The 10,264-nt window shown below is 48.1% G+C and overlaps 1 protein-coding gene across 2 annotated transcripts in view; it reads left to right on the forward strand.

Moving 5' to 3' along the window:
* The window catches only part of LOC117367711 (transient receptor potential cation channel subfamily M member 4-like), a 54,701-nt gene extending 50,161 nt beyond the window's left edge, over positions 1-4,540 (forward strand). Inside the window, exons 22-24 of one of the 2 annotated variants that reach the window (XM_033960536.1) lie at positions 2,655-2,787; positions 2,959-3,031; positions 3,152-4,540. In XM_033960536.1, coding sequence (XP_033816427.1) covers positions 2,655-2,787; positions 2,959-3,031; positions 3,152-3,259 — 314 coding nt within the window. In that variant the 3' untranslated portion in view covers positions 3,260-4,540. Of the gene's footprint in view, positions 1-2,654; positions 2,788-2,958; positions 3,032-3,151 lie in introns of those variants that run through there. The other variant, XR_004540827.1, reaches the window with a different exon arrangement.
* The last annotated feature ends 5,724 nt before the right edge of the window (positions 4,541-10,264 follow it).

The following is a 10,264-nucleotide window of genomic DNA, read 5'->3' on the forward strand; positions in this document are numbered from 1 at the left end:
TGGGGCTGATCCTGTTCAATATGTTTGTGAGTGACATTGCTGAAGGTTTAGAAGGAAAGGCCTGCCTTTTTGCGGATGATAGAAAGATTTGTAACAGAGTAAACACTGAGGAGGGAGTGGAAAACATGAAAAAGGATCTGCAAAAGTTAGAGGAATAGTCTAATATCTGGCAACTAAAATTCAATGCAAAGAAATGCAGAGTAATGCATTTAGGGATTAGTAATCGGAAGGAACCGTATATGCTGGGAGGTGAGAAGATGATATGCACGGAGGGGGAGAGAGACCTTGGGGTGATAGTGTCCGAAGATCTAAAGGCAAAGAAACAGTGTGACATGGCAGTGGCTGTTGCCAGAAGGATGCTAGGCTATATAAAGAGTTGCATTACCAGTAGAAGAAAGAAGGTGTTGATGCCCCTGAACAGGTCTTGGTGAGGCCCCACTTGGAGTATTGTGTTCAGTTCTGGAGACCATATCTGGCAAAGGACATAAGAAGACTTGAAGTGGTCCAGAGAAGGGCAACGAAAATGGTAGGAGCTTTGCTCCAAAAGATGTATGATAAGAGCCCTGAATATGTATACCCTAGACTAGAGGAAAGGATGGACAGGGGAGATATGATTCAGATGTTCAAATACATGAAAGGTATTAACATAGAATAAAATCTTTTCCAGAGAAAGAAAAATGGTAAAACCAGAGGTCATGATTTGAGGTTGAGGAGTGGTAGACTCAAGAGTAATGTAAGGAAATTCTTCTTTATGGAGAGGGTGATTGATGCCAGGAATGTCGACTGCGTACGCGAAAACTATGAAGCCTATAGATTGAGCAAAGGTTAGTAAAGGGGCAAGAAACAGATTGAATTGAATAGGTGAGAGTTTAGATCCTTATGGAACTCCAAATTGTTGGTTGTAGGGTTCCAAGATCGAGTTTGCATGTTTCACCTGATAAGTGCAATCTGATAAGTAGGAGTTGAACCATTCAATAGCCTTTCCTAAAGATTGTAATCTTTCTAGTACAACTGCATGATCTATAGTGTCGAAGGCTGCTGTACAATCCAAGGAAATTAGGAGGACTGATTTCTGATGATCCAGGAAGTATTTAGAAACATAGAAACATGATCGAAGTTGTGAGGCATATTAACAAATGTTCAGTAGAACGGCGGGGTCTGAAGCCTGTTTGGTTTGGATGGAAAGCATTTGTCTTTGCTAGGAAAGAAGATAGCTGATCGAATATAATTTTCTTGGTTAATTTGGCTAAGAACGGAAGATTAGCTATTGGCCTAATGTTTGAGAATTCTTGCTGTTTGGGTTTTGGTTGAATAATTGCTGTTTTTCATATTCTGGGCATGGTTCCTGTAGAGATAGAGTCAGAGATCAAGTTTTGAATGAAAGGAGCAAATATGGAGAAGTGTGATGGTCTGTTTCTGTCTGCAAAAGGGGATGATCTTTGGTCACTCCTTTGGCATGGAGGCATATTTGGCATACTGAGTATCTTTAAGGAACTGCATTATTGTTGATAGACTGGGGTTATGGTGAGATGTGTATCTGGGCCTTTTTATGTGAAGTTCACAGCAGTACCCCCTGAGGTGCCCTACTGCTCTGCTGGGATGTCTGTGTGGCCAGTCTACTAAGAATTCTGGCCCCTCCTACATCCCAATGGCTTATTTTATGCATTTTTCTTTTGGATGGCTTCTTTTTTTTTTAATGGTTCAAACAGTTAGATAGATGTTTTGCAGTTTTGAAAATGGCCATGTCTGGTACTGCATTTTTGTACCACAAAATGTCCAAACTCGGATTTGGATGTCTTATTGAAAATGCCCTTCTGCATTTGTTTGTATATTACTTATGATGTAATCGCTTTGGATCCCGTTTAAGAACATAAGTAATGCCTCTGCTGGGTCAGACCAGAGGTCCATCATGCCCAGCAGTCCACTCATGTGGCGGCCCATCAGGTCCAGGACCTGTATAGTAATCCTCTATCTATACCCTTCTATCCCCTTTTTCTTCAGGAAATCATCCAATCCCTTCTTGAACCCCAAAACCGTACTCTGTCCTATCACGCCCTCTGGAAGTGCATTCCAGGTGTCCACCACCCTCTGGGTGAAGAAGAACTTCCTAGCTTTGGTTTTGAATCTTTTAATTTTTCCGAATGCCCTCTCGTTCTTGTAGTCTTCAAAAGTTTGAAGAATCTGTCCCTCTCCACTTTCTCTATGCCCTTCATGATCTTGTAAGTCTCTATCATATGGGCAAAGAAGCAGAATATAACTTTCTGCTTTACACAGCGAGTGGTAGACGCCTGGAATGCTCTCCCAGAGGAGGTTGTGACGGAGACCACCATTTGTGGATTCAAGGGCAAGTTGGATGCACACCTTTTTGCAAATCACATTGAGGGATACGGGTAAACAAGGGATTCATCAGGGAACACCTAGCTTGGCCTCCGCGTGCGCGGGTCGCCGGTCTAGATGGACCTAGGATCTGATCTGGTGAAGGCATTTCTTATGTTCTTATGTTTCGAATTATATGTAAACCGGTTAGGTGTCTCTGATGACAGACAGTGTAGCAAATATTTAATATACTTGGAAACTATGAAATGGGATGGGCAGTGATGCAAAGAATGGTACCCAAGGACAGCTGGATACTTACAAGTGTGTATGTTTTGCAGAGCTCCAGCTGGAGGGACCTCAGGATAGCCGAATGCTTATCTGGGAAGCTGTGCAAAAGGAGAATTACCTGGTGAATGTTGCAAAAATCAAAAGGGACAGTGATACGGAGCGTCTGCGAAGGACATCTCAGAAGTAAGGCTAGAAGGAGAAAGCTGTGTGACTGTGTGAGGGATGGGGCTGCCAGGTACATCTCAGAAGTAAGACTGGTAAAGCAGTGATTGGGGGGTGTCTGTGACAACTCAGAGAACGAGAAAAGCAATGTTATTGTTCTTTTTTCATAAACTCTCCTTTTGTGTTGTGTAGGGTGGATCAGGCCTTGAAACATTTAACAGAGATCAAGGATCAAGATCGAAGGTTAAAAGCGCTGGAGTCTGAGGTACAGATATAAATAGAGCCCTGCATGATAGTGAAGGTTGTACCTGTCTTATACACCATAATGTGTGGCAGTGTAGGGTACAGTGTTGACACCACAATCATGACAACTCTTTTCTTGCAGATGGAATCTTTAAACAGCGCTATCTCGTGGATGATTGAAGCTCTGTCCCAGAGTGAAGTCATAAAATGCACTACACCACCCCCCAGGCTAAAGCGGAGTAAGTGCTAGGAATGGGGTGCAGATCACCACCTCTGATTATCACACAGTGTCAAACTCTGGAATTCGTTGCTGGAGAATGTGGTGAAAGCAATTACCTTAGCAAGGTTTTAAAAAAGGTTTGAATAACTTCCTAAAAGAGAAGTCCATAAGCAACTATTAAGATGGATGTGGGGGAAAGCAAAGTTGCTTACCTGTAGACAGCAGGGGAATGCAGCCACACTTGATGGTGAAGTCTCTGACTGAGCCTAATGACATCGGTACTCTCCCCTAGCTTTTGAGCTTACTGAGCATGTGCAGGATTGCCCTACTACTCGATCCCCTCCCCTCTGCCTGTCAGTTTTGTTCCTAGCAATAGACGTGGTGACGAGGGGATAGTGGGTGGGCAAGTGTGCTGCATTCCCCTGCTGTCTACGGAGAACACCTGTTACAGGTAAGCAACTTTGCTTTCTCCAGAAACAGGCAGGGGGATAAGCAGCCCCACTTGATGGTGAGTCCCAAGCTGAAAAAGCATATGGGAGGTGAAAAATAGTCTATAAATCAAAGAGATTACGTAAAACTGATTGTTAAAAGCGAATATCTGGAGCTAAAGTGTGGTCCAAGCAGCACTGCATTGTAAATGTATGCACAGAAGACTAGGTTGCTGGTTTGGAAATACCCTAGATTGGGGCGGATTTCAAGTTGGCTATTGGAGCTGCTGTAGCTCAAAGTTGATGCCCTGCCAGGAGGTTGAATATGAGCTCTTGTGCAGCAAAAATGGATTGGTTGGCAAACTGAGTAGTTGCCTAGAGGTAAAAACATAATGCTCCTCTGCAGTGGACAGCATGGAGACCTTGGTCTGCTGGAGAGGAATGCAAAGGAAGAAACAACGATGATAAAGTAATAGATTGGTGTAGAAGAAAATCTGTACCAAGTGTAGGAAAGAATCTGGGATGAGTTTGGAAGAAAACACTCTAGTAGGAAAAAATGTATGAGATAAGTAGAATAAGGAAGGCATGCTTGAAGTTCACTACATCCTCAAGTGAAGTCGAAAGCAGTGAGACAAAACTAATGTCCCAGAAAAGAACATAATGGAAGCAGATTCCAATGGTTTAGACAGGAATTGGACTAAGAGATATGCCCCTAACGGTAGGCCCCACACTGGAGGAGGGTCTCTTATTGGAGACCTTATTGGAGACCGAAGGTGGTAGAAACATAGAAACATAGAAAAAAGTGGCAGAAAAGGGCTATAGCCCACCAAGTCTGCCCATTCCAAGTATCCCCCCCCTGAATTTACTCCCTTAAAGATCCCACGTGAGTATCCCATTTTCTCTTAAAATCCGTCACGCTGCTGGCCTTTATCACCTGGAGTGGGAGTCTGTTCCAATGATCCACCACTCTCTCGGTGAAGAAGTACTTCCTGGAGTCGCCATGAAACTTCCCTCCCCTGACTTTCAGCGGATGCCCTCTGGTGGTCGAGGGTCCCACGAGCCAGAAGATATCATCCTCTGACTCGATGCGTCCCATGATGTACTTATACGTTTCAATCATATCTCCCCGTTCTCTTCTTTCCTCAAGTGAGTACAGCCGCAATTTCTTTAGTCTTTCTTCATACGTGAGATCCTTGAGCCCCAAGACCATCCTGGTCGCCGTTCGCTGAACCGACTCGATCCTCAGCACGTCCCTTCGGTAGTGTGGTCTCCAAAACTGAACACAGTACTCCAAGTGAGGCCTCACCATGGCTCTGTACAACGGCATCATAACTTCAGGTCTCCTGCTGACGAAATCTCTGCGGATACACCCCATCATTTGTCTTGCCCTGGAGGAAGCCTTCTCCACTTGATTGGCAACCTTCATGTCCTCGCTAATGATCACTCCTAGATCGCGTTCCACCGTGGTCCTAACCAAGGTCTCACCATTTAATACATAAGTTCTACACGGGTTTCTCTTACCCAGGTGCATTATCTTGCATTTTTTAGCATTGAAGCCTAGCTGCCAAGTAGTTAACCATTGTTCCAGCAGCAGTAGGTCGTGTGTCATATTACGACTGTTCATAAAATGAGAGAGTGCGATTAGAGACCAGTATCTGAGAGATGCAGAAGGCATAAGAGAATGAAGTCAAGTGGACAATGAAGAGGGAAAACTGTTGGTGAACTTGCACCCGGATGGAATAAATGTACCCATGTAAACTGAGAGGACTTCTCAGTATGTTTAACAGACTGCAGAGATTGGAATGTAAGAAATGGCTGTTCTACTGAAAAAGAAGAGAGGAATGGTCTTCTAAGGGAAATAGCGGAGCGTCCTGAAGGTTCCACAGGCAAATTTTTCTTTTTAGCACTAGATGTTCTTATAATATCAGATTAGATAGGCAGTGTAGAAAAATTGTTTGGAACTGGCTCTATTATGAAAGTAATTTACCAGCTAATCATCATAGAGATGGGGCAGTGCCAATGCTCCTAAATATCAGCTCGGAACCAGATGGTATGAGATTAGCTCAGCAGTTCCTCCAAGAAAGCCAATAGAATGTTGGGAATTATTAAGAAGGGCATTACAACCAGGACGAAGGAAGTCATCATGCCGCTGTATCGTGCAATGGTGCGGCCGCACCTGGAGTACTGTGTCCAGTATTGGTCACAGTATCTCAAAAAGGACATGGCGATACTTGAAAGGATCCAGAGAAGAGCGACGAAAATGATAAAAGGTATGGAAAACATTTCATACGCAGACAGGTTGGAGAGGCTGGGGCTCTTCTCCCTGGAGAGGCGGAGACTCAGAGGAGACATGATAGAGACCTACAAGATCATAAAGGGCATAGAGAAGGTGGAGAGGGACAGATTCTTCAACCTATCGGGAACCACAAGAACAAGGGGGCACTCGGAGAAACTGAAGGGGGACCGGTTTAGAACCAATGCCAGGAAGTTCTTTTTCACTCAGAGGGTGGTGGACACCTGGAATGCGCTGCCGGAGGTTGTGATAGGACAGAGCACACTACGGGGTTTTAAAGAAGGATTGGATAAATTCCTGACAGATAAAGGAATTGAGGGATACAGATAAGGGTAAAGATAGGATACAGAAAGGGTATCAAGACAAATTTTAAGGGATCACATACAGGTCATGGACCTGATGGGCCGCCGCGGATGCGGACTGCTGGGTGCGATGGACCACCGGTCTGACCCAGCAGAGGCGACTTCTTATGTTCTTAAAAGCTAGAAGAGTACGTGCTGTTATAAAATGGCAAAAGTCTGGTAAAACTTATGTTCTTTAGCACTCTCCAGACCAGTAGAGGTTAATCTTTACGAGTGGATATATATTCCAATAATGACCAGCAGGTGGAGACTGAAAGAAAACTGTGGAATAGTTCATAAGAGATACCTTCCCCTAGTCCTATCAGTCTTCTTTCAGTGTCCAGCAGATATTGAGTGAGCTGCACCCATCTCCCTTGGTAGGGCTGTTGGAATTTGTTTAGGGGTTTCAGGTCCCTGTTTTTGGCTGAATTGAGCTTGGGTGGGCCCTGTTTGGGGGTCTGTCCGACCTCGGGAGTGTCAAACCCGGTGGGTCTCGAGCGGGGTCCCTCCCCCCATTTCCTGAACCTTCCCTCTGCTTAGGGGGATCCATACTGTTTCCCGCTCTTTTCCTATGCATCAGGATATTCGGGATATTGCGCCATTTCGGTTGGCGCACACCATGGCTTGTACCCATCCCAGAGGGGGATCGGGCTTCTTTAAAATCGCCAGTGGTTGATGCTGTGGTCTCAGCGATTTCTAAGCGGCATACCGTGCCTGTTAAGGGCAGTTCTGCCTTACGGTACTCTGAGGAGCGTAAGTTGGAGACCATTCTTAAGCAGAATTTTAAGGTCTCTGCATTAGGGGTCCAGGTGGCTATTTGTGGGGGGCTGGTGGCTCGCGCTGTGTTTCAGTGGGCTGAGCATTCCTGGATTGTGAGTCTGATGACTGGCCCTTGGTGGATCAGGAGGTGGCGAAGATTGAGATGGCTGTCTCGTTCCTCTCTATGACTTGGTGCGGACCTTGGCTAAGTCTATGGCCTTTGGCGTGGTCGCGAGGCTTCGCGCATGGTCGGCGGATGCCACGTCCCAAACTAAGCTTACTAAATTTCCCTTTCGGGGGTCTTTTTTGTTTGGAGAGGACTTAGATATGTTGGTTCAGACTCTGACAGACTCTAAGGTGCCCCGCCCGCCAGAGGATGTGCCCGCCCGGTGTCTCGGGGTGGCACTGCCCGTGGGTGTCTGCAGGAGTTTCGCAAGTATCGTCCTGGGCATGGGGCTGCTTCTTTCCTGGCTTCGGGGTTTTCCCGGGGTCGGTTTTATCAGTGCATGCAGTTCTTTCGGGGGGCCAGTCGGGGGGCTGGGAATCCCTCCACTAGTTCCCCCGCTGCCTGTCCTGCACAATGACTTATTGCTGGTGCCCCCTTTAGTTCCGGTGGGTGCCTGGCTGCGCAATTTTTTTCCCCAGTGGGCCGAAATCATGTCAGATCAGTGGATCCTGGAGGTGGTGCAGGAAGGTTATGCTCAGGAGTTTGCCCACTCTCTGCCGGATCATTTCCTAGCCTCTCCATGTCAGGCAGCATGGAAGATGCAGGCCTTTTGCCAGACCCTTCAGCGCTTGCTAGATCTCAAAGCAGTTGTTCCAGTGCCCCTCAGTGCCCCCTCAGGAGTGCGTGCCGACAGGTACTCGATTTGCTTTGTGGTGCCCAAGAAGGAGGGGACCTTTCGGCCCATCCTGGATTTGAAGAGGGTCAACAGGGCTCTCAAAATTCCCTCTTTTCACATGGAAACACTGCGGTCTGTCATTCTGGCGTTTCAGCTGGAAGAGTTCCTGACTTCTCTCGATCTGAAGGAGGCCTACTTGCATGTTCCCATTCGGGCCTCTCATCAGCGCTTCCTTCGCTTTGCACTATCAGTTCTGTGCGCTTTCCTTTGGCCTAGCCACAGCTTCCTAGATGTTCACCAAGGTGATGGTGGTCATCGAGGCGGCCTTGCAGTCGGAGGGCATTCTGATATTCCTACCTGAACGACTGGTTGATTTGGGTGAAGTCGTTACAGGACAACACCCGGGTTACGGCTCGGGTAGTGGAGTTTCTCCAATCGAGTACCTTGGGGTTGTGTTCGACACCTCCTTGGGGAAGGTCTTCCTTCCAGAGGCCCAGGTAAGCAAATTGCAATCTCAGATTCGCCTCCTTATGGCATCCCGGTGTCCTCGGGCGTAGGACTTCCTCCAAATCTTGGGGTCAATGGTAGCATTCCTGGACGTGGGCCCACATGTGTCCTCTTCAGTATGCTTTGCTCTGGAGGTGGTCGCCTCAGAGGCACAGTTTGGATGTCCCTGTTTCTCTGCGCAGCTTGACGCATTACAGTCTTCATTGGTGGCTCCAGACCTCTCATCTGGTTCAGGGGGTTAGTCTGGATCTACCACAGTGGAAGGTGCTCCCAACCCCTGTCTCCCCCCACCAACCATCCTGATACACAACATCCAATCCTCCCCAGAAACCAGAAACCATCAGGTACCCTTCCCCCAACCCACAATGAGAATCAATGTCTAGCAAGGTATCGATGCTGGAGATAGCATGAAACGAATGCACCCCGCCAGGTTTAGGCTCGCTCCCCCAGAAAGGTCGCACCACAGCAGGCAAGCAGCAAACCTGTTCAGGTATTCTTTCAAAGTGGAAGTCAGCCCTCTAAGCCACCAAACTAGAGCCAGTCCTGTAGGAAGAGGAAGACCCAACAATAAAAGCCAATGAGCCACTCCAAATGCTACTCAACCATGGGCTCCCGGTACACCAGAGCCACGCAGATCAAGTCCAAGTTGCAGCCAGGGAGCTGGTCAGGAAGAAAAGTCCACCTCGGGCCCCAGGATCAGAGTCCAGCCTGGCGCTTGACTTGGTAGTTGTTGTAGGAGCCTGTCAAGGAGCTGGCAACCCCTCCAGAAAGGAGCAGAGCTCCACTGTTGTGTCCAAAGTAACAGTGCCATTGTTGTGGCTGATGCGAACCCTGGCAAGGTACTGTAGGGCAAACTTAATCCCTCTTGAATGCAGCTGGGTACAATAGGGGGCCAAGGCTTGCCGGCGCTCCAAAAGCTTGACCAAGAAATCCTGGAAGAGCAGCAGCTTAACTCCTTGGTATTCTAGGGTTCTGGTTTGCCGGTAGGCCTCTAATATAAGTGCCTTAGCCGCATAGTTTAAAAAGCGAGCTATGACCAGCCGCAGTTGAGCTCCCTCCGCATGTGGGGCTCCGATGTGATGGGCCCGCACCACGTGCACTGGACCCAGGGAAAATGTCACGACATCAGAGAGAAGGCTTCCAACGCAAGCGTGGATCGTGCGAGGAGCCGCCGCTGCCCGCGGCTTTGAATTGAAAGATGACTTCGGCAAGGGAGCCAACCAGAAATGAGGAAGAGAAATGCTGATGCCCTGCTGCATAGGGAAGGGTGGGAGGGAAATGCTGCTGCTGCTGCTGCTGCACAGGGAAGTGGAGGGGAAGGGAATGCTGCTGCTGCACAGTGAAGTGGGGGGGGGAATGCTGCTGCATAGGGAAGGGGGAGGGGGAGGGAATGCTGCTGCTGTATAGGGAAGTGGAGGGGGAGGGAAATGCTGCTGCTGCTGCACAGGGAAGTGAGGGGGAGGGAATGCTGCTGCTGCACAGGGAAGTGGAGGGGGAGGGAATGCTGCTGCTGCACAAGGAAGTGGAGGGAGAGGGAAATGTTGCTGCTGCTGCACAGGAAAGTGGGGGGGGAGGGAAATGCTGCTGCACAGGGAAGGGGGGGAGGGAAGGGGGGAAGAAAAATGCTCCCCCAATTGGGGAGAGAGAGGAAAGGATGGCAAAGGAAGACAAGGGAGAGGAGAGGAACGAGAGATGCCAAGTCCATGGGAGGAGATACCAGACCATGGAGGGGGAGGGAGAATTGCCAGGGCATGGGGTGAGGGAAGGAGACAGATGCCAGACCAGGGGAAAGGAAGGAAGTAGAGAGATGTCAGACCATGGAAATAGGGAGGGAAGGAGAGAGAGACAGGAAGGGAAGACATGGA

The sequence above is a fragment of the Geotrypetes seraphini genome, chromosome 10 (assembly GCF_902459505.1).
Source record: "Geotrypetes seraphini chromosome 10, aGeoSer1.1, whole genome shotgun sequence".
NCBI classification, from domain to species: domain Eukaryota; kingdom Metazoa; phylum Chordata; class Amphibia; order Gymnophiona; family Dermophiidae; genus Geotrypetes; species Geotrypetes seraphini.